Source organism: Dermacentor variabilis, chromosome 1 (genome assembly GCF_050947875.1).
Source record: "Dermacentor variabilis isolate Ectoservices chromosome 1, ASM5094787v1, whole genome shotgun sequence".
Taxonomy (NCBI): domain Eukaryota; kingdom Metazoa; phylum Arthropoda; class Arachnida; order Ixodida; family Ixodidae; genus Dermacentor; species Dermacentor variabilis.
The window spans coordinates 175,977,013-176,001,192 of NC_134568.1; the positions used below are offsets into that span (position 1 = coordinate 175,977,013).

Consider the following 24,180-nt stretch of genomic DNA (forward strand, 5'->3'; position numbering starts at 1 on the left):
ATTGCTGTTGCCTATTGGCATTAGTTTTGTACCAATGCATCAAATATTAACGAACCAACTGTGACATGCTTTAAACAGTTTAATAATATTTTTTAATTCATGTAAACATACTGTATATTAGTTGAACATTGCAGGAAAGGTAACTCAAAAATTTTGTGTTCATGTGACATTTTGTGTGTTTGGAAGTTGTGAAAGATGGTCTAATGATTGGTATTTTAAAGTGAATGTGTGGTAGATGTTGGAATGGTACAAACAAATGTTGCTTGTTTTTGCTTTTGCTGAAGTGTGTTTTGTATTGTATGCTGTGTGACTGAGTAATTATTTTGTAAATACCAACTTAGTATAAGCAAGAAAGAAACATGAAAATTTGCATAGTAACAATGTATTGTGTGAACACTGCAGTTTTCCCTGTTGTCACTGCAGTAGAGGTGGCCTGTTTGTTTTAATTTTATTAAACAATTTCTTTTAAGCACATAAACATGGTATGGTTTTTGTACTTATACGGTATCATCTATACCTAAATGCTTAGCTTAACTATTTTATAGAAGTCGATGCAGTGGAACTGTTGTTTTATCACAACTGAATGAAAGTCCCGTCAGTCTGCTGTGCACTCTTTGTCTACTGCATAGCCATATCTGAGATGTGTGTACATACTTTAAATAAATAGCAATTTACTAACAGCTATTTCATATGAAACATAGCTGGTAAAATTGCTGTAAAGTTTCACTTGTAGAAGTGGCCATGCACTGAATAGATATTACGCACTTGTGCAACATAGTATGAAAGCCTGCCTGGAATTGAATGTTTAATGTTTTGAAGCCAGTTAGATCTACATTTCAACTTGGCTAGGCATTTATTTATTTTTTTTGTTCAGAAATTATGGGGATCTCAAACGTGCTCTTGGGACAAAGGAACGACAACACAGTAGTCATCATCATCATCAGCCTGTTTTATGTCCACTGCAGGACGAAGGCCTCTTCCTGCGATCTCCAATTACCCCTGTCCTGCGCCAGCCGGTTCCAACTAGCACCCGCGAATATCCTAATTTCATCGCACCACCTAGTCTTCTGCCGTCCTCGACTGCGTTTCCCTTCTCTTGGTACCCATTCTGTAACCCTAATGGTCCAGTGGTTACGTAACCGGCACAATACATGACCTGCCCAGCTCCATTTTTTTCTCTTGATGTCAATTAGAATATCCTCTATACCCGTTTGCTCTCTGATCCAAACCGCTCTCTTTCTGTCTCTGAACGTTATGCCTAGCAATCTTCGTTCCGTCACTCTTTGCACAGTCCTTAACTTGTTCTCAGTGCAAACAATCAAAAGGGCATTTATTGCACCTTTCATACACCAATTCCAGCTAGTTTAATAGAACATGCCAATGGGCACGAACTAATTAAGAAAGACCAACTCTCCACGACAGGACATTGAGCAAATATGTTTGCCCCCATGCTGGACACCAATGCCTAATCGTTTGCGTGTACGGTCCCGTGAACTGTGGTGCATTGGAACGATCATATTTGCAGGATGACCACCCGAATGGCCAGGGAGCGTGCAAAATATCCACGCAGCCAGCCGACCACAAGCCAAAGAGGAATAGGTTACTCCCTTTTGCATCTGAATAATGCCGCCATTAAGTGGCGTTAGCAGTGCAACAAGCGCGCCATCTCTCAAATTAGTCTGCAACCACACTGCCTGCTGGTGGCGCTTAGCTACGCAGAGAAGCCGGATTACAGAAAACATGAGAGCCGCACGGGGAAAACATCGGGAGACGCGTGAGAGTCGAGCGTCCCCACACAATTGAGGAATTACAACGATACAGGGCAGGCAAATAACCAAATGTGTGTTGAAATTTGCTGTTTAGACTAGAACTGTAAAACAAAATAGTCCAAGGATATAGTATAGCCACTTTGTGCAAGTCATTTTGCCCTGCACCAGCTCCGAGACAGATCTCAACCCTTAGACTTTCCCCGGCCTGTAAACAGCCTGCCAATACCACTTACTTGTAATTTCCGATCCAGGGTACCCTTGGACTTTCCCTGACCTGTAAACAGCCTGCCGATGCTGCTTGCTCATTATGTACAATCCAGGTTACGATCTGCCTATGCAGAAAAAGAGCAGGCGTGGCCCTTACATGGGCAAAGTTAGCGCCCAAGAAAGCTTGTTGGGCAGCAGCGATAGCATCATTACCATGTGGCAATTTCATGTACTTCGTGCAGTGGACATGACATTGATCTACGGCACGACACTATAGTCATCGGTTAAAAATGTAATGTGCAATTTGTGTTTCATTATACTGTGAGTACTGTGGAAAAAAATACATCTTACAACCATTTTAATTATCGCTTAATCATGACAGCCACATGGAAAGCGTTCGAACCATGGAAACGTCATGAACACGTCGAGCACATGGTATGCAGACTTCCACCTCGCAGAAGCTGTTACAACCATGGAAACAACCAAGAAGCTGAACAGGCTTAGTGACCATGGTGTGCCAACTGCTATGTAACATCAGTGCCCTGCTGCTATTGAGTGCCGCAGTTCTACGTCGTGGGAGAGTGAAATGGTGACATCCAGTGCTGCAAAGTTTGAGTCAAGGGCACTCACGCTTTATTTGTACTATTTTAATGTTTCTGCAACTGATAACTTTGGTTTACCCACCGCGGTAACTCGGTGACCATGGCCTTGAACTGCTGAGCAAGAGGACCCGGATTAAATCCCGGCCATGGCAGCCACATTCTAATGGTGCCAGAATGCAAAAATGCCTGTGTTCAGTGCACTGGGTGCTCATCCCCAGGTGGTCAGAATTAATCTGGAGTTTCCCACAGCAGCCTGCCTCATAATCAAATAGTGATTTTGGCCCATAAAACCCTGTAATTTTTTTCAAATAAATTTGGTATGTGTGCATTAATTATCGTGATTCCTATTGCTCTTACTTTTTTGACATGCTGAGAACAGACCTCAAGCAATAATGGTGGCCTTAAAGAAGTGTTGCAGGCCCCTTTAATACTCTTGTCACTCGTGCACATGTAAAGTCCCTTGCGAAACTTCCTCAAGTTAACGTTGAATGAGTTGTGGTTGTGCCTCATGACGCTTTACGAAAGCTGCCAGGGGCTTGTCAGCTTATCTATGTGCACAATAATTTTATCTCTTAAAAATACCTAAGATTTTACGCTATATTTCTACAATAGGAAATATTGAAAGGGACAAATTGACATCCATCCAACTGTGGCACGAAGCTACAAAGGAAACCAACGCAGGTTTCTCGGAAAAAAAGCTTCGCAGTTGAAGATAAATTCATCCTGGTCCACGATTCGAACTCTGGACCAATGCTTGGGGGCTAGCAGGTCGCTGAGCGACGGCGAATTAATCGACAACTCTAAGCACAGGGACACTGAATGTAGGTTTGCTTTATACTGTTCATGCTACAGTCGAGTGGATGTCAATTTTTCTCTTTCATGAACTTTACCTTGCAGGCTTCATCAAAACTTATTTGTCAATAGGAAATGTGCAAATTTTATGCAGATAAGTTAGTACTTCTGTAAAATTTAGTTTCGCCCATAATGCGAAACAGTGGTCCTATATGTGGCACAATATTATGCACAATAAGTCTTGCACTGTTTCAAGCAATATCGGTTGGAGTAACCATTCGCAGATGTGCACGGACGATCTCCTTTAGAGAAAAGGAAGACTCACTCAAAGTCCTCGTTTGTGGAGTTAGCACTTCTGCAGATGTAGATCCTTGTGACGTAATGGCATGTACCCACTCTGCGGAATTGGCCAAGAATCGAGTTGGTCAAAGTAAAGTGTAAAATTGGTGGTCAAAATTTTATGATGGGTAAGTTAGAATCGGAAGATAGATTGGAAAGCCTGCATAATTTGATGAAAATGAAAATGCTACCATAACCATAAAATTAAAAACTCAGAATTCAATTTGGATGAAAGAAAAGGAGGCTTGAAATTTTGTATTCAGGGTTTAAATCTCATTGATTCTAAAAGAAAATCTTGGGTGGCAGCGTTCTAACCTTCCCGTCGCCATGCCCAGAGGCACCCAAAGGTCGTGGAGAAATGTATAAACATTTCTATGACTGTCCAACGAGAATACTGTCCCATCACATAAGATGAGTGCAATGGCTCATACCCCTGTAAGGCAGAGGCTACGAGCGCTCTGCAAAGTGAAGCACACGGTGCATACATTCATTGAAATTGCCCATACAACACACAGAACAGCATACATTTCAATAAAGAACGAGCTCAAAACAATTATCCGAACCATCAATAAAGCATTGCATACCCCCTCAGCATGTGTAGTGGTGGTTTTTCAAGAGCTTCACTGGACATCCAGGTTGGTAAGGACTGATAAGAGTTGATAAGTGTGTGATTATGTTTGATAAGGTTGATGACCTATGAGGGTTGATAAGGGTTTATACTGGTTAGATCGAGTTTCAGAACATTGATAATGACGCCAAGCTGTGTAGAGATGAGCAAGTGGCACAATGCTTGTGCATACTTAGACAACTCCCAGAGGAGTTTCCGCATGACTTTTTTCTTTCCTATCCCTGCCTTTCGCTTCTTGCCACTGGCTTAATTAAATTCGTTTGCCTCTGGGCTGGTTTATAGATAAGCTGCGGAGTGTGGCAAAAGCCAGTCATTTTAGCAAACACTCAAGAGGCCAGGTACAGTGTAGATTTTTGCTGTAGAATAGGTGGAGTGGTTTAGAGGTAGAACCTGACTGGCCATCTGCAGGTCTAGAGTTTATATCTTCACAGAGCACTTACATTTTTTTCATTTATAGAATTCTCGCAAAGAACTAAGATCCCTGCAACAGACACCAGTGACACCGGTAGACATCGACACAACTGCAGGAGTGGGCCCATAACAGCTATTGTTGCAAAAAGTAAATTGCACCTGTTAAACATAGTAAGGCTGACATCGGTGCTGGCAACCTTGTGCTTACAATATTCCATCATGTACGAAGTGCATGGAGCATAGAGTTAGCATGGAGGAAATGTTTCCCTTCCTCCATGATGGTGTGGGACACCTACTGATTTTAGCTGTTCTTGGCGAGATCATGTGGTGACAGTAATTGCAGCAAAGTGGTGCATGGCTTCTGGAGTGGCCATTTCACACCTAGTCTAGAAGTACAACCACAGCATAATGCGTGTAGTAAATTGGAAAGATGGCGCCAGTGTGTACTACAACCAAGAGGCACTCTGTGTTGAGAGCTGCTATAACAAATTGTTATAATCATGAGCAAGGGTAAGGCAAATGCAAACAAATAATTTTTCAGTTGCAGCTCCAGCACAGTGGGAACGAGAGCACTTTCTTCAGTTGTTAAGGGAAATTTCTGAACTACCTTCACCAGAAGCCCCATTAAACATCTTTAGTGGAAGGCCAGCTGTATGACACTTTGTGCATCTTCCTCGAGAGAGAAAGGGAGATGTTCTTTGTCCCAGCCATCACTGGCAGATCCAAGAAGCACAGCTGCTGACGATTTCAACTGTACCGACTCTCTGGAACTGGCAACTCCACATGCAGCACCTTCAGCAGGTGACATGGTACAAATTTTCACAGCTCCAAGAGCAATTTGTGAATGAAGTTTATCTCTTGTTCTCTCCCTGGAACCATGTTCCCTTTCCCTTCCAACCAATATGGCAACTATATAGAGGGTAGATTGTAACTACCTTCATCCCAACTAGCTATTAAACTAGCAAGCCTGGACATGCACAACACACCATTCATTCCTTTCTTGATTTCATCTAGATGATAAATGGTACCAGTGCCAAAGGCGGACAAAGCCATTTATGAATCCTCATTCTCTTCCTGCCCAGACGATAACTATGCAGAGGGCAAGTTTTAACCACCACAATCCCAACTGACCGTTAGACTACCAAGCCTGGACACTCAAAACAATTACTCCATTTTGGGTTCTATAAGATGATGCTTTCCGCTTCACCAGTACCACGTCTTCTTAGCGGATGATTTTACCAGAAAAGAAAACTATTTGTCCCTATTCAAGTTTTCATCCAAGTGTCTCTGACGGGAGCTGGCAGCATGCTTAAAACACCACATCACTGTTGTTTTTTTTTTTTTTACCATAATGCAAATATATATAGGCAGGTTGACTTTCATCTAGTAATTAGGGTAGCAAAACTTTTCATATGGTGACAACAGTGAAAATTTTGGGCATACTATAGATAAATGATAGCTTAACAAGAGCTTAAGTGGGGATGCTTGACTGAAGGGTGAACTTTTGAGCTGGTTAACGGATTTTTAATGAAATCTTGTGGGACGATTTATCTCATAATCGGAATACATCTTAAATTTCATCACCCTAACAGAAGAAGAGTTATGGTCATCATATTGAGCTGCTGAGTGAGCATTGGAAGACCAGGTGCTAGGAAAACTATCATTTAAAAAGTAGCAGAGATATATTCATTGTTTTTGAATAGATACCTTGTAGGTGCTCTATTGTAAAGGATAAGGGTGGCCACTTGTTTTTGTTGTTGTTGTTGTCGTTTGTTGTGCCATTTCTGTAAAAATTTCTTCACTTTAAAACAACGTTTTTTTTCTGTGTTGTCACCATATCTCAAATATCTAATATTTTCATGTGTTAGAAGAAATTTACCTCATCTTGTTCCTAACGAAATTTCACTCTTGAAACCACCTCAAAAGCAGGCTTTCACAAAGCAGTTTGGAAACGATAGTTGTCCTAAAGGTGTTGTATGGGCAAAAAGTGGAAAACAGAGAAATATTGATTCAAAGATTGCAGAACATGCTACTGTACTTTATGGTAAAAAGAGATTAATCATAATTGAGAATAAATTGAGCCCTCTTCAATATCGCACTACATGATGTTAGTCGCTTCAAGCTGTCTATCTTTTTTTAAGCTTTAGCGCTGTAAAGCACCATTGTCCATGCTTGTGAAATGCTTCCTTTTGTTGCTTGCTAGACGTGCTTCCTCATCTGGACTCCATAATCCAGCTCCAGCTTCTCGAGTACCCTCTTGATGCTGCGTGCACCCTCATTGAACTGTAGCACAGCCAAGGCTGCTGCAGTCTCCATGGTTCTCGGGGATACAAACTCTGTCTTCTGGCACCTCTCCTACACTAACACATTGAATTATTAATTTTAATTTTGTGTCTGCATCATCAAACATCATTGAAGGAGCTCTGGCTTACTAAGCCTGTGAACTAACTTATTGGCAGTGTTTCTACTGACGCTGGCTGCCCGCCGTGGTTGCTTAGTGGCTATGGTGTTGGGCTGCTGAGCACGAGGTATCTGGATCAAATCCTGGCCACGGCGGTCGCATTTCAGTGGGGGCGAAATGCGAAAACACCCGTGTGCTTAGATTTAGGTGCACGTTAAAGAACCCCAGGTGGTCGAAATTTGGAGTCCTCCACTACGGCGTGCCACATAATCAGAAAGTGGTTTTGGCACATAAAACCCCATAATTTAATTTTTACTGACGCTGGATGGTGGGTTGTTGGCACAGATGGCTTGCCAGCATCAACCAGGGTTTTGTGCCAATTGTACTCCCAAGTATTCGCCAATTGTGTTTTGATTGTAATCCCCCAATCTGTGTTTAAGCACCTTACGCTGCAGCCTCAATAGGTATTTTGTGACTAAAAAGCACAATAAACAATATTCTTGGTGACTGCATTCATTCTGCATCCATTCTCTCGTGCTCTGCAACCACATTTTGACGACAGCCTCCACGGATGCTTTCAATAGCAAGCACATGCACTGCCATGTAAAAAAAAAATTATTTTCTTCTTTTTTACAGTGCAGATAGCAGTCAAAATTGGGAGAAGCTTCTTTATTAGTAGAGAAAACCAAAACAATACAAATATAAAAATGTTATTTTTGGTAAAAATTGTGATTTCAGATCCCACCTTAATATTATTCTGCATCTAGACAATAACTAGCCTATCTGACCAAATATAACTTTAAATAGCTTACATAACTAAACAAATACCCTTTTTATATTTAATTAACCAAACAAATAAGTAATGTAACAAACTACAGTAACAAAACTAGCTGAACTATTCAATTAATGATTATTATGTAACTAAACTAATTTAGTAAGGTTACTAACCGGAATAATTGCGTATCTAACTAGAAAACTAAAAGCATCAACTAACATTTCAAATTAACTGATAAAACTAACAAAGCTAACGAACTAATTAACTAAGTTATCTGACTGAACTAAAAGATTACACAGTAACTAAACTTATAACCGACATAACTATAATAATTAATCAAATAGAATTAACTAACTACACTAACCTAACAACTAATACCTAACTTACTGAAATAGCTAACAAAATATAACTAACTTATCCAACTGGGCAAAGTGCAAATAGACATAGCTGACCAAAACAGTTTGTGCAAGAAAGGCCAATTGGAGAAGGGGGCTGTATCAATCACACAACGGTGCTGTTTATAATTTAAGCTCAAGCACATCCCAGACAATGCGCATCCCACAGACATAAACAAAAAAATCCTGACAACCCACATCCTAGGAAAGATGTCCCGTGGGCATCCATGGGACGTAGGATTCAGCTAAGTCCCAACAATGAACAATTGCAGACATTATCAGGATGTGTTGGCAGAGTTGGCCGGCAGCAAGCTTGAAACGCACACAAAATGGCCCAATACACTGTGCATTTCGTTGTTTTTATTTTTGCGACTAAACCAAAAATGCTGATGGGCCATGTATTGGTAACAATATATGAAGTTTGTGCACACTTTAAGGGCCACTTCATCATCATCATCATCAGCAGCAGCAGCAGCCTTGTTACGCCCACTGCAGGGCAAAGGCAACTCCCATACTTCTCCAACTACCCCGGTCATGTACTAATTGTGGCCATGTTGTCCCTGCAAACTTCTTAATCTCATCCGCCCACCTAGCTTTCGGCCGCCTCCTGCTACGCTTCCCTTCCCTTGGAATCCAGTCCGTAACCCTTAATGACCATCGGTTATTTTCCCTCCTCATTACATGTCCTGCCCATGCCCATTTCTTTTTCTTGATTTCAACTAAGATGTCATTAACTCGTGTTTGTTCCCTCACCCAATCTGCTCTTTTCTTATCCCTTAACGTCACACCCATCATTCTTCTTTCCATAGCTCGTTGCGTCGTCCTCAATTTGAGTAGAACCCTTTTCGTAAGCCTCCAGGTTTCTGCCCCGTAGGTGAGTACTGGTGAGACACAGCTATTATACACTTTTCTTTTGAGGGATAATGGCAAGCTGCTGTTCATGATCTGAGAATGCCTGCCAAACGCACCCCAGCCCATCCTTATTCTTCTGATTATTTCAGTCTCTGATCCGGATCCGCAGTCACTACCTGTCCTAAGTAGATGTATTCCCCTCGCTACCTATCGTAAACTGCTGCTCTCTTCCGAGACTGCTAAACGTTACTTTAGTTTTCTGCAGATTAATTTTAGACCCACCCTTCGGCTTTGCATCTCCAGGTCAGTAAGCCTGCATTGCAGTTGGTCCCCTGCAGAGTTACTAAGCAAGGCAATATCATCAGCGAATTGCAAGTTACTAAGGTATTCTCCATTAACTTTTATCCCCAATTCTTCCCAATCCAGGTCTCTGAATACCTCCTGTAAACACGCTGTGAATAGCATTGGAGAGATCGTATCTCCCTGCCTGACGCCTTTCTTTATTGGGATTTTGTTGCTTTCTTTATGGAGGACTACGGTGGCTGTGGAGCCGCTATAGGTATCCTTCAGTATTTTTTACATACGGCTCGTCTACACCCCGATTACGCAATGCCTCCATGACTGCTGAGGTTTTGACTGAATCAAATGCTTTCTCGTAATCAATGAAAGCTATATATAAGGGTTGGTTATATTCTGCACATTTCTATATCACCTGATTGATAGTGTGAATATGGTCTATATTCGAAAGGGGCGGGCCCATATTGTAAACGTGCTTTCCAAAGCAGACGATCGAGCTTAGTACTACCAATGCCTTTGGTACTACCCAGTTCAGGCCAGAGGGCGCTTTTCAGCACCATTTTAGCACGTCTATCCAGCAGTCGATTTAGGCACCACTCGCCTCCTTGAAGCCCTTGGGTTCAGCGGGAGCAGTGGTAAAGCAAACAGGTCCGCAATAGACATTAGTAAGAGGCGATTGGAGGATTGGTGGAAGAAGAGTAGGGAAACGACAAAAGACGGAGACGCACAAAAGCACAGTTCGCAATAGGGGATCAGAAAATTTGGACGTGGTAGTTCATAGCGTTTTTTTTTTTTTCATTGGTTGACCTATTTAGGATATTAGGCAGCATAGTAGCAAGGGCTTGGTGGCGCAACTCACCGCCCCGTTCCAAAGGGGACGCTTATAACATCCATCCACCCATCCATCCTTCACAGCCATAGTGAGAAACTCTATGTTCGCAGCGTCCCTGGGCAATGCAAGTATGGTGTATGAAAGGGCGCAGTGTATAGTGTACTAGAATAACGTCCTAGTGACACGACCGGAAAGGGGCGCGCGTGCCTCTTTTCGTTGACGCCACCAGGTGTCGCCACTGCGACTTTTTCTAGCAGACCGGCTGCTCTCATATTCGCTGCTTTTGAGGCGGTCCGTATTATTAAGCGTTTTTTACGGACATGGTTCTTTCATTATAACAGAAAAGGATTGTATTTAACAAAGTATTGTGTAAAGGAAGATTTTGAAGGCCACATCGAGACTATAGTATCGACAATGTCGTCTGCTAGAGTATTCTCGCACAGTCCGGCGCTTTCATTGCGCCCTTCGTATCGCCTGTGCCAGTTGGCAATTCACCGAGCTTCTTGTTGCTCATCTACTGCTCGAAAGCCAATATTGCCAATAGCCAATAAAGCCAATAGCGTTCAAGATCATGAAATCGTTCCCCCGGGCTATGTCATCATTCGCAAAGACAGGGAATCTAGGGGTGGGGGAGTGGCCTTGGTCTTAAAACGTGATCTACCCTTTACGCAAATGCCTGACATTCCTGATGTAGAAGCGGTTTGGTGCAAAGTTCACTTGAAATGTAAATCTGTTAATGTGGGCGCGGTCTACAGGCCACCAAATGCTGAAACTGTGTATTTGGATCTTCTGTTTGATTACATGTACAAATATGTCTATGGCTCTATGATCATATTAGCTGGCGACTTTAATTGTCCGCTAGTTAACTGGAATACTTTAAGCTCAACTGATGCAACAAGTAATGCCATGTATCGTATCCTATTCACTTTAGAACTTGTACAAATTGTTAGAGAGCCTACTCGTGCGCAAGGATTATCCAATTCTATACTAGACTTGGTGTTTGTTAGTAACTACTTCAGAATAGATGATTGTAAAGTTGAAGTGTCAAAAGGAATTTCTGACCACGAAACGGTACTGTGTACGCTGTTCTTGCCAAACTTGGGTCGCCAGCGCGGTCCGACAAAATATGTGCGCGCATTTAACAGAGCGAACGACGCGGCTGTTATGACGTATCTTATTCATGAATTTAATGATTTTTATGATTTGTATGTTCAGAGTATCATAACTGTTGACGCCTTGTGGGTACAATTTAAAGAGCATGTGATGCATTGCATCACAAATTTTATCCCTTTGAAAAAGAAGGCAACATGCAAGCACAATCCGTGGATTACTCGAGAAATAATCCACATGAAACGAAAAATTAATAGGTTAAGGCAACGAAATAGGCAACGACCAAACTTAGAACTAAAGGTCAACATAATTTCGCTAACAAAACAATTAAAGAATAATGTACTCGAAGCTAGGAAACGGTTTTGTGGCACTACACTTAACAACTTCATTAAAAATTCGCCGGCCAAGTTCTGGAGGTATTTAAACAGAAAGAATGTTACTGCTAGTTCGCCTACACGTGGAAAGCAGCAAGCTGACTCATTTAACAATTACTTCCAGTCGATATTCACCGCCGATAACGGTGTTTAAGGAACATTAGCGTGCTATAGTAATGAGTCTACACAACTTTCTGGCGCTCCGGTCATAAGTGTACCTGGGATTCTTTCTCTGTTGTTGAACCTTGATGAAAGAAAGAGTTGTGGTCCTGACGGAATTCCAAACTGCTTTCTTAGGCGCTATGCCGAACCAATCAGTGAATATCTCTACCTCATATTTTCTAAGTCACTTCAGGACAGCTGTCTGCCCGCTGAATGGAAGGTAGCAAAAATTGTGCCCATTCACAAATCAGGCGACGTAACGTCCCCGTCCAATTACCGGCCTATATCCCTCACATGTAGCTGTTGTAAAATTCTTGAGCACATCTTATTAAAATTTCTTAAAGAACATACTGAGACTAAAAACATCATTCACCAAAACCAGCATGGCTTCAGAGCAGGGTTGTCCACTGTTACCCAACTGGCAGAAATCTTTCATGACCTCGCAGAGGGAATCAATCATCAAAGTCAAACTGATATAATTTTCGTTGATTACTCAAAGGCTTTTAATCGCGTGGCACATGCAAAACTGAATTTCAAACTAAACAAAATACTTGGCGATGGTCCCGTTACGAGGTGGATAGCCAGCTACTTATCGGAACGCCGACAATATGTGCAATACAATGACCATGCTTCTGATATCGTTCCGGTCATTTCTGGCGTGCCGCAGGGCTCTGTGCTAGCACCATTTTTGTTCATTTTATACATAAACGACATAACATACCACGTTGATGTGAAGGTGCGTCTCTTTGCGGATGACTGCGTGCTATACCAAAAAATAAACACTCATGCAGACCAAATAAGGTTAAACACAGCTTTGGGCAACGTCATAAAGTGATGCAATACATGGCAAATGGCAATCAATATGGAAAAAAGTGTAGTGATGTCTGTCACAAATAAGAAAACAAAACTTAATTTCCCTTACGGTACTGGCAACGGCGTTCTCAGAACAGTAACTGAAAAGAAATACCTTGGTGTGATTATTTCTGATAATCTCAGCTCTAAAACCCAAGTACAAAACATTACCAAAAAAGCAATGAACAGTTTATAGTACTTCCTTAAGCGCACCTTGCGCTTTGCGACTTCAGATACCAAGTTACTCGCATATAAAGTCCTTATCTGTCCAATCTTAGAATATGCAAACGTCGTCTGGTTTCCATATATGCAAAAAGATGTGCACAAGTTCAACGAAAAGCTGTTCGTTTTATCTACCATAGATACCGGCGCACTGATTCTCCCACAAAGCTGCTTTCCTACGCAAGCCTAGACACCTTATCAAGCCGCGTCACGCTCCACAGACTCAAGTTTCTTTATCAATTAATTCATAACGCATTTAACATGGATCCTGCTACTTACATTAGTTTTAATCATTCTAGAGAAACACGTCACAAGCATGACTTTACGATTAATGAATACTCTTGTGCTAACAACACATATTACTTTTCCTTCTTCCCTCGAGCCATAAGAGAATGGAACGGCCTAGATAAATCTATAACTGCGCGGGATTCCTTGAAAAAGTTCGCTGAGCTCGCAGCCTCGTCAGTCTTGTCAACAATCCAGACCTGATGATCATGTTCAGACTGTATTGATTTTGTGTTGGTTGCCCACTCGGTGTGTAACTGGCGTATTACTGTAATGTACTGTATTCCTGTATCTTGCTGATAAATCCATTCCTGTAACAGTCCCAGTGGGACTAACAGCATGTTAAATAAAAAATAAATAAATAAAAAAATATCTGGGCCTGCCTTGCTTCTGTGGGACTATATTTACCACTCCATTTAAATCGCGTGCACAGGAAAGTGTGTAGCGACTTCGGCGTTGCGCTGCTAACCCCGAGGGCGTAGAATTAAATAATAGACTCGTTGGCTGCTCTTTCATAGTGCCAAAATGCAAACATGTCCGTGTTGCCGGTTATAAAACCCCAGTTGGTCAAAATTATTCATGTGTCCCTCCCCCCCTTTACTGCGTGCCTAATAATTAGATCTTAGTGTGTTTTACACATTAAACCCCGGAATGAATTCATTTTGACTATGCAATTGCGCACATACAAACTCACAATTTTCCCCGAAATTTTAGCTCCTAAGAAATCCGCCGCATCTTCAGCACATACTGTCAGAGTGACGCTCGAAAAAAATCCAGGTTAGTATTTCTTTTTAATTATTCACCATGAAAATAGCGCAGCTATAAAGGAACCCTAAAGTGTACCTTCCCTAAACACCGAGCGTCTAATCCCATTATAAGTAGCTATTACTGTTAAAGCACATGACCAAAAACACCTTGTAGCATGGAGTTCTAGGAACATCAACTGAGCTTAATATATTTTGATGCCTGGCGCCTTCTTTCATTACACTTATTCACGCTTTTTGTGAAGAAATGTAGCCTGGTTGTGATGTAGAAAGCAGTGAGTTCTGCTGTGATGGATTCGAAGTAATCAGCGCAGCCAAGTTAATGCTGCAGCCTGTCTCAGCACCTAAAGCATCTAAAACACTGTCTGCGTGCAACTCAAGAAGACTAAAACAAACTATGAAATCTTTGTCCAAGTTGATCATAAACTTGTACAGAGGGGAGGCAGGATATGACAAACCACCGTTGTCTTTCATATGGTAAACTGTGCAAGCCTCAAATTTCCTGCTGCCCATTTTGTTCGTGTTCGTGATCGTCTGCTCAGCCAATATGGCTCATCGTGTCGGTTGCAGAAGACAAACACTCGTCTGCTCGTTCCGTTCGGTAAGCATGCATATGTTTTTAATATTTCGAAAGACACAAGGATTAAAAGCCAGGAAAGAGCACCTGCACTGTGCCTGGACAGTTGCACGGGATTCCTTTAATTTTGTATCAGCCAGAAAAGCGGTCGCCAGGTTTCACTGAAGAAAAAAAAATACTGCTCTGTTACGAATGCAGCCGCTAACGTTTAGATATTTCGCTCCGTAAAAGGGCGCCGAAGGGCAAGAATACAGCCAATGCTATCAATGTGCCCGATCTGAAGCAGCCCGGAGTTGTTGTGATCGTTATGCAGGAACCTCAACACACACACACACACACACACACACGCGCGCGCGCGCGCGCACACACACACACGCACGCACGCACGCGCACGCGCGCACACACACACACGCACGCACGCACGCACGCACACGCACGCGCGCACGCACAAAGTACATTTGAAAACCCAGCGCTTGCCGTGCACATAAAGTATGTAAGTACTGTACATGCATGACCTCCGCGACAACCATAACTGCCAATCCCGGAGGTCCTGTGTTGCACCATTATACCATACCACTATTTTTCTTCTTGCCAGCAATGACTCAGTAGACCGGCGTGCTCCAGCACTCCCGGCCGTCATCGCAAAAAGAGGCACGTTTTCGCCGCCGGACGACACGCTACCCTATTCCAGTACACCATAACCATAGTGCAGGTCTATGGCAGGTCTGGAGTTCCAGTGGATAGTGTTCGGGATCATCACATCTCGTAATCTGCGCCTGCGCGTATTCAGAGAGTAGCAACATGGCGGCGCCCTTGTGATTATCGATCTCGTCCGATTTCAATGCATGTCGGACGCCATTATCAGTTTTGTTTGTTTTATTAAAATATTGTTAGGAAAAGAAGAAATTTAAAAATCAAACATTTATATTATTTTAGCATGTAAAGAAAGGCTCGTATATTTAGTGGACTTCAGAAGAAAACGAAGTTGACAGAGCCGTTGTGACCACTCTGCGTCGCTATTTCCATTTGTGCAGTATCTCTGTTCTGTTTGAAAGCAATGGTGGCGTCGAAGTCGTGAGAGCTGGTCGTGAAAACAAAGCTGCTTGTGAGTAGTATTTACGTTTGTGTTTTGATTATTTTTGCGCACGAGCATCATTTAATGAAAATCTCCGTCAAGCTATTGTGACGCACCCTAGAAACTTTCTTGTTGCGTAGCTTTAACCACTTTCCGCTGCACGTGAAATCGTAGTGCAAGATCTAGTCGCTGCTGATCCCCGCCAAATTCTTGACAGGTTTGGAGCATGTTGTGACACAAAAGCTCTAGGCCGCTTTGTATGAATGATGCGAACAGAAGACTAAAATAATGCAAGAGCGTTGACTTGCGCACGAGAGCTGCACGTGCAGCCCTTCTCCTTTGAGTTCGAGGAACGTTCTGATCAATTTTCCGTTGCCGGCGTTAGGCTTAGGGGCAGTAATCTCACGAGTCGAGATTAATTTAGTACTGATCTTACAATTCACTCATGTTCCAGACCCTGATCCCATACTAAAAAAATAAAAAAGTACAAACGTGCAGCTTTGAATAAGCAAACATGGATTCGAAGCCGCCACAGAAGAATATGTCCATGAAGGATCTGAAGGCTTTGGCGACCAAGCGACTCGGTGTCTTTGCCATAAAACATCTTCCCAAGGACACAAGCTACGTTGTTGGACTAAGGTAAGCAATATTGTAACTGGGGCCGTGTTGCAGTGATCGGTACTTGCTAGTACGAAGTGATTTACGTAATTCCTGCGTTCTGGAATGCTAGCAGTTTGTGAGGTCTCGTGAAACGAAGTAGCATGGCTGCTTGGCAAATCGAACAGTCGCCTGCTTGTCGTGCTCGTGCATACAGTAACTTTCCGTTCTGGAGAACAATTCTTACGATTATTGTACACTACCTATGCAACGCAGTTTGCCCATTTTTACTGTTCATCTGAAGGTTTGTCACAACACCGTGGAATTACTTCTACTCGCAGACCGCTGCGCATTCAAAATGATTGTGTCAAACCATAGTGCAAACATGTCTATCCCGTGATCGTTCAGTACTCTGCCGAAAAGTCCTTCCGTCAGCGTGGCAGGTGCCCAGAATTTGTAGTTTAATAAACTATCATTCTTAGGTTCTTATTATTTCTGCTTATTTGGGGCGCTACGTGTTCGAAGTTCACTTGTACAGTACAGTTGCTCAGCTCACAAAGCTTTTCGGAACATGGTTTCCACGAAGACGATATCCACATAGTGTGGAACAATGTGCACTGCATAGCTCACATATACAACTGACGAGTGCAATGCTCAATTCCGGGCTGCATGTATATGCTGTAAAAAAACCATAGCTTCCATGTTCTGAAAACTTGCTGAAGCAGTTGTGCATTTTGCTTTTGACCACTGAAGGTTGTTAAATGTTTGAGATAATGGTTAATTGGTGCTTTCCAGATAAACTCCTTGTTATTACTGTTAAAATTGAATTCGAATAAGTGAGACATTTCATGCTGCTTTTTGGTGGTTTTCAGAGTTGGGGGGGGGGGGCCTTGCCCTAGGAGTGAGTTTATCTATCTACATGTTTCATTTATCTTGCCTGCATGCCGCTAGTGCAAAAATGAAGCCATAATTGCAGACACTAGCCTATAGCTGACATAAATATGTTAAAATGCACCAGTCTTCCTGCAGGAAATCGCAGTCTAAATTGTTCCATAGGCATAATGATCATGGTAAACAAAACCAGGCAATACTATCTGGGCCCATGTTCTTGACAATGTAGAAATTGTTCTAATTGCCAGTCTGTGTCTTTCTTTTTTTTTTAATTTGCAGTCAATCCATCACAAACAACAAAATAGCTGCAGCATCATCTGACAACAGCATTTACCTGTATGATGAGTACCTCATGCAGAAGGGCATTCTGCAAGGTGTGTATTTGTGTGTGCTTGTTTTGCTGTATTTGATCACATGTGACATTGTGGAGTAATACTGCAATGTTTATGAATTAATCCATAGTGTGTTATAGCTGTATTGTCAAGAAGTGACCAGATGAGAGTTCTTTTACTCCGAATACTTCTTTGGTTTGTGTTGTGTGTTAAAGAAGTAATCAAAACATGCATTTTGATTTCTCGCAGCTTGTGACATGTGAAGTCAGCAAGACATTCCATGCACATTATACTTTCTGCCATGTTTGAGGTATCCAGACTGGTCTCAATGAAAGTATGGCTGAAACAGAAGTGGACTTGGTAGATAGCATGGTGTATATAATTATTCCCGGCATATGCTGCAGCTCTGTCAAAATCATTTGAAGCATGCACTCGCGGCAGTGTGCATTTTGGTTCCTGCCCTTGAAGACCACATTTTCTGGTATCGGCTTCTTTCTGCTTTTCAGCTGTGCAAATCATGTGCAATACAGAAAACAGAGTGAAGAGATGGAATATTGCAGTGCAAAATATATTAAAGGGAAGTGAGCTACTAGACCTTAAATTTTAGAACAGATGGACAAAAAGGGGGAGATAAGTAGCGAAAATTGACAAAGAAAACAAGATCAATTTTGATTGTTCTCGTGTAACATTTAAAGTCTGTGAGAAGCATGTGTTGCTTGCCACATGCATTGGGGTGGGAGGGATGGGGGGATAACTTATTACCTTGTGTTAATTCCTGCTAGCACATGCATGTTTTTTAAACGTATGGTGTTTGAAACATGAGTGCAGTTGAGGTGAGCTTCTGAACAGTGTGCTGCAAATGCCATTGTGCTTGAGAATGCTGTTCTTTTGAATCACAGATGAGGGTGGAAATTCTCTACATCAAGAAATTTAATTATGAATTTTTATCCAAGAAATACCATACTGAAAGCAGTATTTGTAACTATCATTAATGGAGAATCCGAAAACAATTCTGTTTGCTGTTTGTAAAGCACTATATCACTTTTGTAACTGGAGCATAATACACAATATATTTGTCTGTGTAAAATTGTAATATTCTGAAACCTTCTGGAAGGGGTGATTCTCACTTCTGGAAGGGACGATTGTCACTCTGCTTGAAGCCTTTATTGCACATTCTGTGTGGCTATTCATTGCTGTAAAAAAGAAATGCTGAACTTATGTGAAGTTGTAACAGGCTTAACACTGAGATTTTTTTATTAAGTCTTTGCTGTCTTTGCATGCATGTAGCCATGGTGGAGTATGGGTTTAGAGGTTTCACTTATAGACTTCTCATAAAAGTTGGTCGTGCAGAATGGGATGCAAGCGAAGGTGCGCAGGACCGAGGCAGAGACTTCAAGGTGGTTTGAGGCTTTGTGGGTTTGTACTGATGTAGTTATGGAAAAGGTGAATTCAAAGAACACTGGTGAATACTACTGATACTTGGTCTGCTGGCTTTTTTTTTTTAATAAGAGTTGTTTGTGCAGTTGCACTGGTTATGCTTGTGCAGTATTTCTAGCCTTTTTTTGTTGCCACCTGAGTCTTGTGAAGGACAAACCTGGCAATTTTTTCAGGTCTGCAGTTCTTAGACTTCTCTTGTTCCTCTAGGCACTTTTGTAATGATTGGTCAAATCATCTTTAAGAAATGCATAGTTTTTCGCATTTAAAATTTAAAGATTGGCTTGTGACTCGTGGTCCATGCCCTCAATGTGAGCAATTTCTGCTGGCTACACTGTGGTTGCTGACATCGAGACAGAGGCATGCAGATAGTATGAGGGGCGCAAGTCGCCAAGTAGTTTGTTTGAGAAGTTGTAGCAAGGCCTGTATTTTGACTTGCAGTTCTTGTGGTCAACGGGGATGGGTTGACAGGTGGTGCTAGTATTGTGTACTGAACAAGCTACCATGCGGAAGACGCAGTGACATTGTTGGCACCTCTTCCTTACCATCAGAACTCATTGCCTGGAGTGGAATAGGGTTGTCTAGCTTGTTACTTGGTTGCCAGCTAAAAAGACGCTCATTTGTTGAATAGTTTTACTGCAAAAAGTTTTACACAGTTGCAGAGTTGTAGCTCTCCACCGAGCCAACAAAAAACAAATGTCCATGCAAGAGAACTAGCAAACAGGACTTCTGGACTACATTCAGTTGCTTGTCCAGCAGTCGGCCTGATGTTTCCTTGTTCATGTGCATGCATCTTTGCTGTTTTTTTTTTTACGACACAAACCAAGTGGCTCAGTTTCAGGTACGGCTTTTATTATTATTTAAAATAGTTTTGTATTTATGGAAATTTGACACCTTTATGCATGCTAACAGTGTATGCATGCCAGACGATGAGTCGGCTACCCAGAATGTCTAATGCTGACATTGCAAAAATTGCCAAGTTGCCCTTCAGCTGCTAGTGTACTTGTACACTAGTGTGAAGACTTTTGAATATTAGCCCTTTATCTACTGAGGACAAGCCGGACTTGTTCATATGAAGATATTGCTTCCAAGAGTGTATGCGTCGTGTTCTGCTGTTCCTGAATAGCGCAGCAAAAATAAATCCAATCTGCATAGTGCTAATCCTGGCAATATGGTATGGCATCACTTCAATCGCTGTGCGCTTGGACTCGAGAGGAAAAAAAGCTGACTTTAGCAACTTTTTGTTTCCCGTAAAGGGGGGCCCGAAAGTGAATTTCAATTTTACTTGTATGCTGTAGACTGCATCCATTAGGTCACTGGTGGTGCTGAGGCACTCAGTAGAGACCTCAAAGAATAAAATAGTGCCTAACATGTGGGTCACTTTGTCGACCTCTAGTTGCAGCAGCACTAGCTAGCTGACAATGAAACTGAGGCAAGCTGAAGACACTTCACTTATTATTGACTTTTATGCTTTCGTCATTGGGAATGGGGAAGTTGTAAGAAAAGTCTTTTACCAACCTTTCAAGAAATGTTTCAAAGGCACATAAGTGAAGTATGGCCTCTAGTTTTTTTTTTTTTTTTTTTTTTGTCACATATACTGGAAATGGCAATCTCAAACTGAATAAGTAGCAGACTATGAGGTAGTCGCTGGTCTATACGTCTTAACTGGCAAGAAACTCCTGCCAAGAAACTACCTCAAAGTACTGCTTGAACCTACTTATGTAGGGAAACCAATGTTTCTGACCTTAAAAAACTATTTTTCATTGTGTTGAAATACAGGCATTTTAAGATAGTTTCTGGCATTTCTGTTAAATTAAAAAATAGTGCAATTTGCTTCACTGGCACTTTTCCAGAAGTGCTAGTGTGGGAAATGAAATATTAATAAGTGCATAACTAGTCTAAACGTTGCTGTCTTTACTGCTACCTCATTACGTCTAGAAGCTAGAGTGAGTCAAGTTAATAGCAATATTTGTCCTTCGTAAAATTTTTTTTTTGCTTGACTGACCCATTGTTCTTGGAATGTCCTTTGATGACCTAGCTTGCAATTCACTATTTTCTCTTTTAATATTCGGTTCCTTTATGTGCTGACTTTTGTGCTTATAGTGGTTTTATAAACATTGCTTCGAACTACTACTAGTGTGCAAAAGCTGCACTTGTCCAATGTTGCATGACAGAGTTATGCAGCTAGTAATATTAAAATTTGTGCCAAGGTTGCATGGTTATCATTTATGTCAGGTCAGCTGTTTACATGGTTTGTGTAGCAAATGTGTGCAGTACTGCACTTATATGAAGCAAGCGGTTTTAGGTTTTGTTGGAGGGATTCGCTAGCGTTGTCGAATCAAGACAAGTGCCCCATTTTATGAAGATTATAGAGCTGTATAGGAGACTGCAGAGTAAGCGTTGGCATTCAAGGTGGGTTAGTGTAGAATGACTGGAGACTCGATTGAGCGCACGTGACTGTGCCTTTATCGAGTACACGTGACTAGAGTGGTTGCAAGGCATGTCATCTGTGGCTACCTGGAGCACTCACCCATTGATCCGTGGGGTACTGATCCACAGATAAGATGAAGGAGGTGACAGGGGTGCGCTTTAGCATCTCCAACCCGAACCTGGTGTACAACTCGTGCAGGGACGGCAGCGTCCGTGTGTGGGACCTCCGAAACATCCGACACCCAGTCTCCAAGTTTGTTGGTGAGAGATTGAATGCTATGTGTGTAACGCTTGTGCTTGTAGTAAGGGGACACCACAGGAGTTGGCCTCCTCCTGTAGTGTTTCCTGCTGTTTATCTCTTAGGCTGTGCAGGCTGTGTATCAGTTTTGTTTAATAACCATGGAAGATATTTGTTCTGACAGGGCCATTATTTGGTGCTATCTGTAGCATGATCCCTGGAAACGAGTAACAATGCAAAAAACGGCTTTCAGAAAGGCAGCCATGTAGCTCTTCTACCATTATTGCCTGTGTTGTCTTTAGAGCATTCCCCAAATTGCATTGGCCTTAAAGGGACACTAAAGGCATGTATTAAGTCAAGCTAAAGTGATAAATTAGTGCCCCAAGGTGTTAAGCATTACTTTTACTGAGACAAAACTTCTGTAAGAGAAAAATGAATTATGAGAATTTCTCCTTTCATGAAAGGTGTTAAAATAAAACAGGATTGGTAATGTCACTGCAAAAACAGTGCCCACTCCCATGAGTATGTGTGCTGACTCAAACCAAACTGTAGCAAGCAGGACCTTGGATACCAAAGTCGCAGCTTAAGGTTTTTACATAAATCGCCGCATTCATCACAAGCATTGTGGAATTGTGCAGTTTCACTTGCAATTTTCTCTGGAGCTTAGTCATCTCTCAGCATAAAACAATCATTGCAGTGTAGAAGGGTTAACAATCTAGATTGTTTTATTGTTTGCCTTTAGTGATCCTCCTCCTTCTGATCTCCATGCTGAGGTTTGGCATGATTTCTGACGTGAGCTTAAAGCTCCTGGTGTTAAACTTGAATGTGTTGTGTGCACTGGCTTTGCACTTGATCAGTTATGCAGACTTGTTCCAGTTTGTCTCGTTTTATTGCCAAGCAAATGAAAAGTACTTAGTCACACGTCAGAAACACATAGAATCAATGACTATCAATTCATGGGAAAAAGGAGCATGATTATTTGACATGCTTGTAATGATTAAGGGCATTACAGAAAAGAGTGGTCAGATGCAGTAATGACCAGCAAAAGTATATATGTTGTATGGTGGTCTTGAAACCAGTGGCGGCAATTGTGGCAGGGAAGTGGGTTTATTCAGTGCAGATTCTCGAGACAAAAGTGTAATTGTACAAAGTAGCTGTAAAACAGTAACTGGTTAGCTCATTGCGCTTTATTGCTGCATAGTCCTGTAGTGGCATTCATGAGAACTCTGTGTCTATGAGGCCAGCAGTTATGGCATGGCATGATAAAATTCTAAACTGATACCTTGGAAGTTTTCACAACTATTTCTGCTGCCTGACCCTTGAGGTTAAAAATATGCATCAGTGTACGCGAATGTCCTGTAACAGAAGTAAACTGTGATACTAATTTTTGTTAGTCATGGCAGATTTTGGATATTACTATTGGCAGTAAATGTGTAGGCTTAGTCACATTGGTAAAACATTGACACCAAATGTGTAAGCATTTTTGTAGGTGTGCTAATTGTCCATCAGCCCAATTATTAATTTTTGCCCTCATCGCAACACTGAAACACAGCCTGCTTATTTTCTGTGTTGCAGAGCCCAATTTTTACAAGTGTACCATGCTTGATTACATTAGTATGTTTTTTTGGCTTAGCTGTGTGAAGGCATCCTCTCCTCTTTCTTTTTTGTTATACATTTGTCTATATCAGTAAGCATTTAAGGGACTTAAAAAGGAAAATGCTGAGTTGTCTTTGGTTGGCACGTTGCACTCTGAAATAGAACTAGGCCATTTTTGTTGGGAGCATAGGTTTTAATTAACCAGAAAACATTGTGAGACTTCGATGCCACCCCCGATTTTTTTTTTTTTTTTTTTTTTTTTTTGAAGTTGCAGGTTGTGTCAAGGATTGACTGGGTCTAGTTAAACATTGGCTGATTGAAGAAATTGTAGTTCATTTGAAAATGCACAGTCAACCAAACAGCTCTCTAATCTTTTTCTGCGACAAATTAGACATGTAATGAGACATGCTGCAGAGCTGCAACTTGGAGAGTTTGGTCTGTTTGCCTACAAAGCCAAGCTTGCAGTCTACAAGAAGTTTGCTTTTCTTTTTTCTGAAAGCCAGCTAAAGGAATCACTTTTTGGACAGGATTTTTCACTACAGTACCCTTGAAGGAAACCATGCACCAAGTTTAACTCAGTCTTCTGCAGAAAAGAGCTTAGGTAATAGGAGGAAGCAAATTTGTGCAGCCTTCCTGCATTGTGCTGATAATTTTGGACTTGCTATGCCTATGAACAGCTGGCAGTGAGTGATACTTATGGCAGACCGAATTCTGGATTGATAGAGCAGGGGTTAAAAAAAAATGGCACAGATATGCAGTTAACCTGTGTGATAAGCCGCAGATTGGTATTGTGCTTGAAAACTTTTGTTCAGTTGCATCTTCTTGTACAAACAAGGTGCTCTTCAGATGGCTTTAATTAAATAAATCTCTAGCATGCTTTGGCTGCCTCATGCTCTTCCTCCTCTTGAAAAATGTGCACCTCTAGAATGCTGGTTTGTTGA

General features: G+C 41.7%; 1 protein-coding gene and 1 long non-coding RNA gene across 2 annotated transcripts in view; one reads left to right on the forward strand and one right to left on the reverse strand.

Moving 5' to 3' along the window:
- Positions 1-6,834: 6,834 nt before the first annotated feature.
- Positions 6,835-15,483, reverse strand: LOC142588400 (uncharacterized). The gene is made up of 3 exons (XR_012829715.1): positions 15,221-15,483; positions 12,869-12,899; positions 6,835-7,103 (listed from the first exon to the last, which is right to left on the reverse strand). It is a non-coding gene; the product is annotated as an uncharacterized LOC142588400 (long non-coding RNA).
- Positions 15,484-15,639: 156 nt separating this feature from the next.
- Positions 15,640-24,180, forward strand: part of LOC142588395 (uncharacterized) — a 71,676-nt gene continuing 63,135 nt past the window's right edge. The window contains exons 1-4 of the mRNA XM_075700043.1: positions 15,640-15,751; positions 16,176-16,360; positions 17,489-17,583; positions 21,535-21,666. Of these exons, the coding sequence (XP_075556158.1) occupies positions 16,236-16,360; positions 17,489-17,583; positions 21,535-21,666 (352 nt within the window). The 5' untranslated portion in view covers positions 15,640-15,751; positions 16,176-16,235. The remainder of the gene's footprint in view (positions 15,752-16,175; positions 16,361-17,488; positions 17,584-21,534; positions 21,667-24,180) is intronic.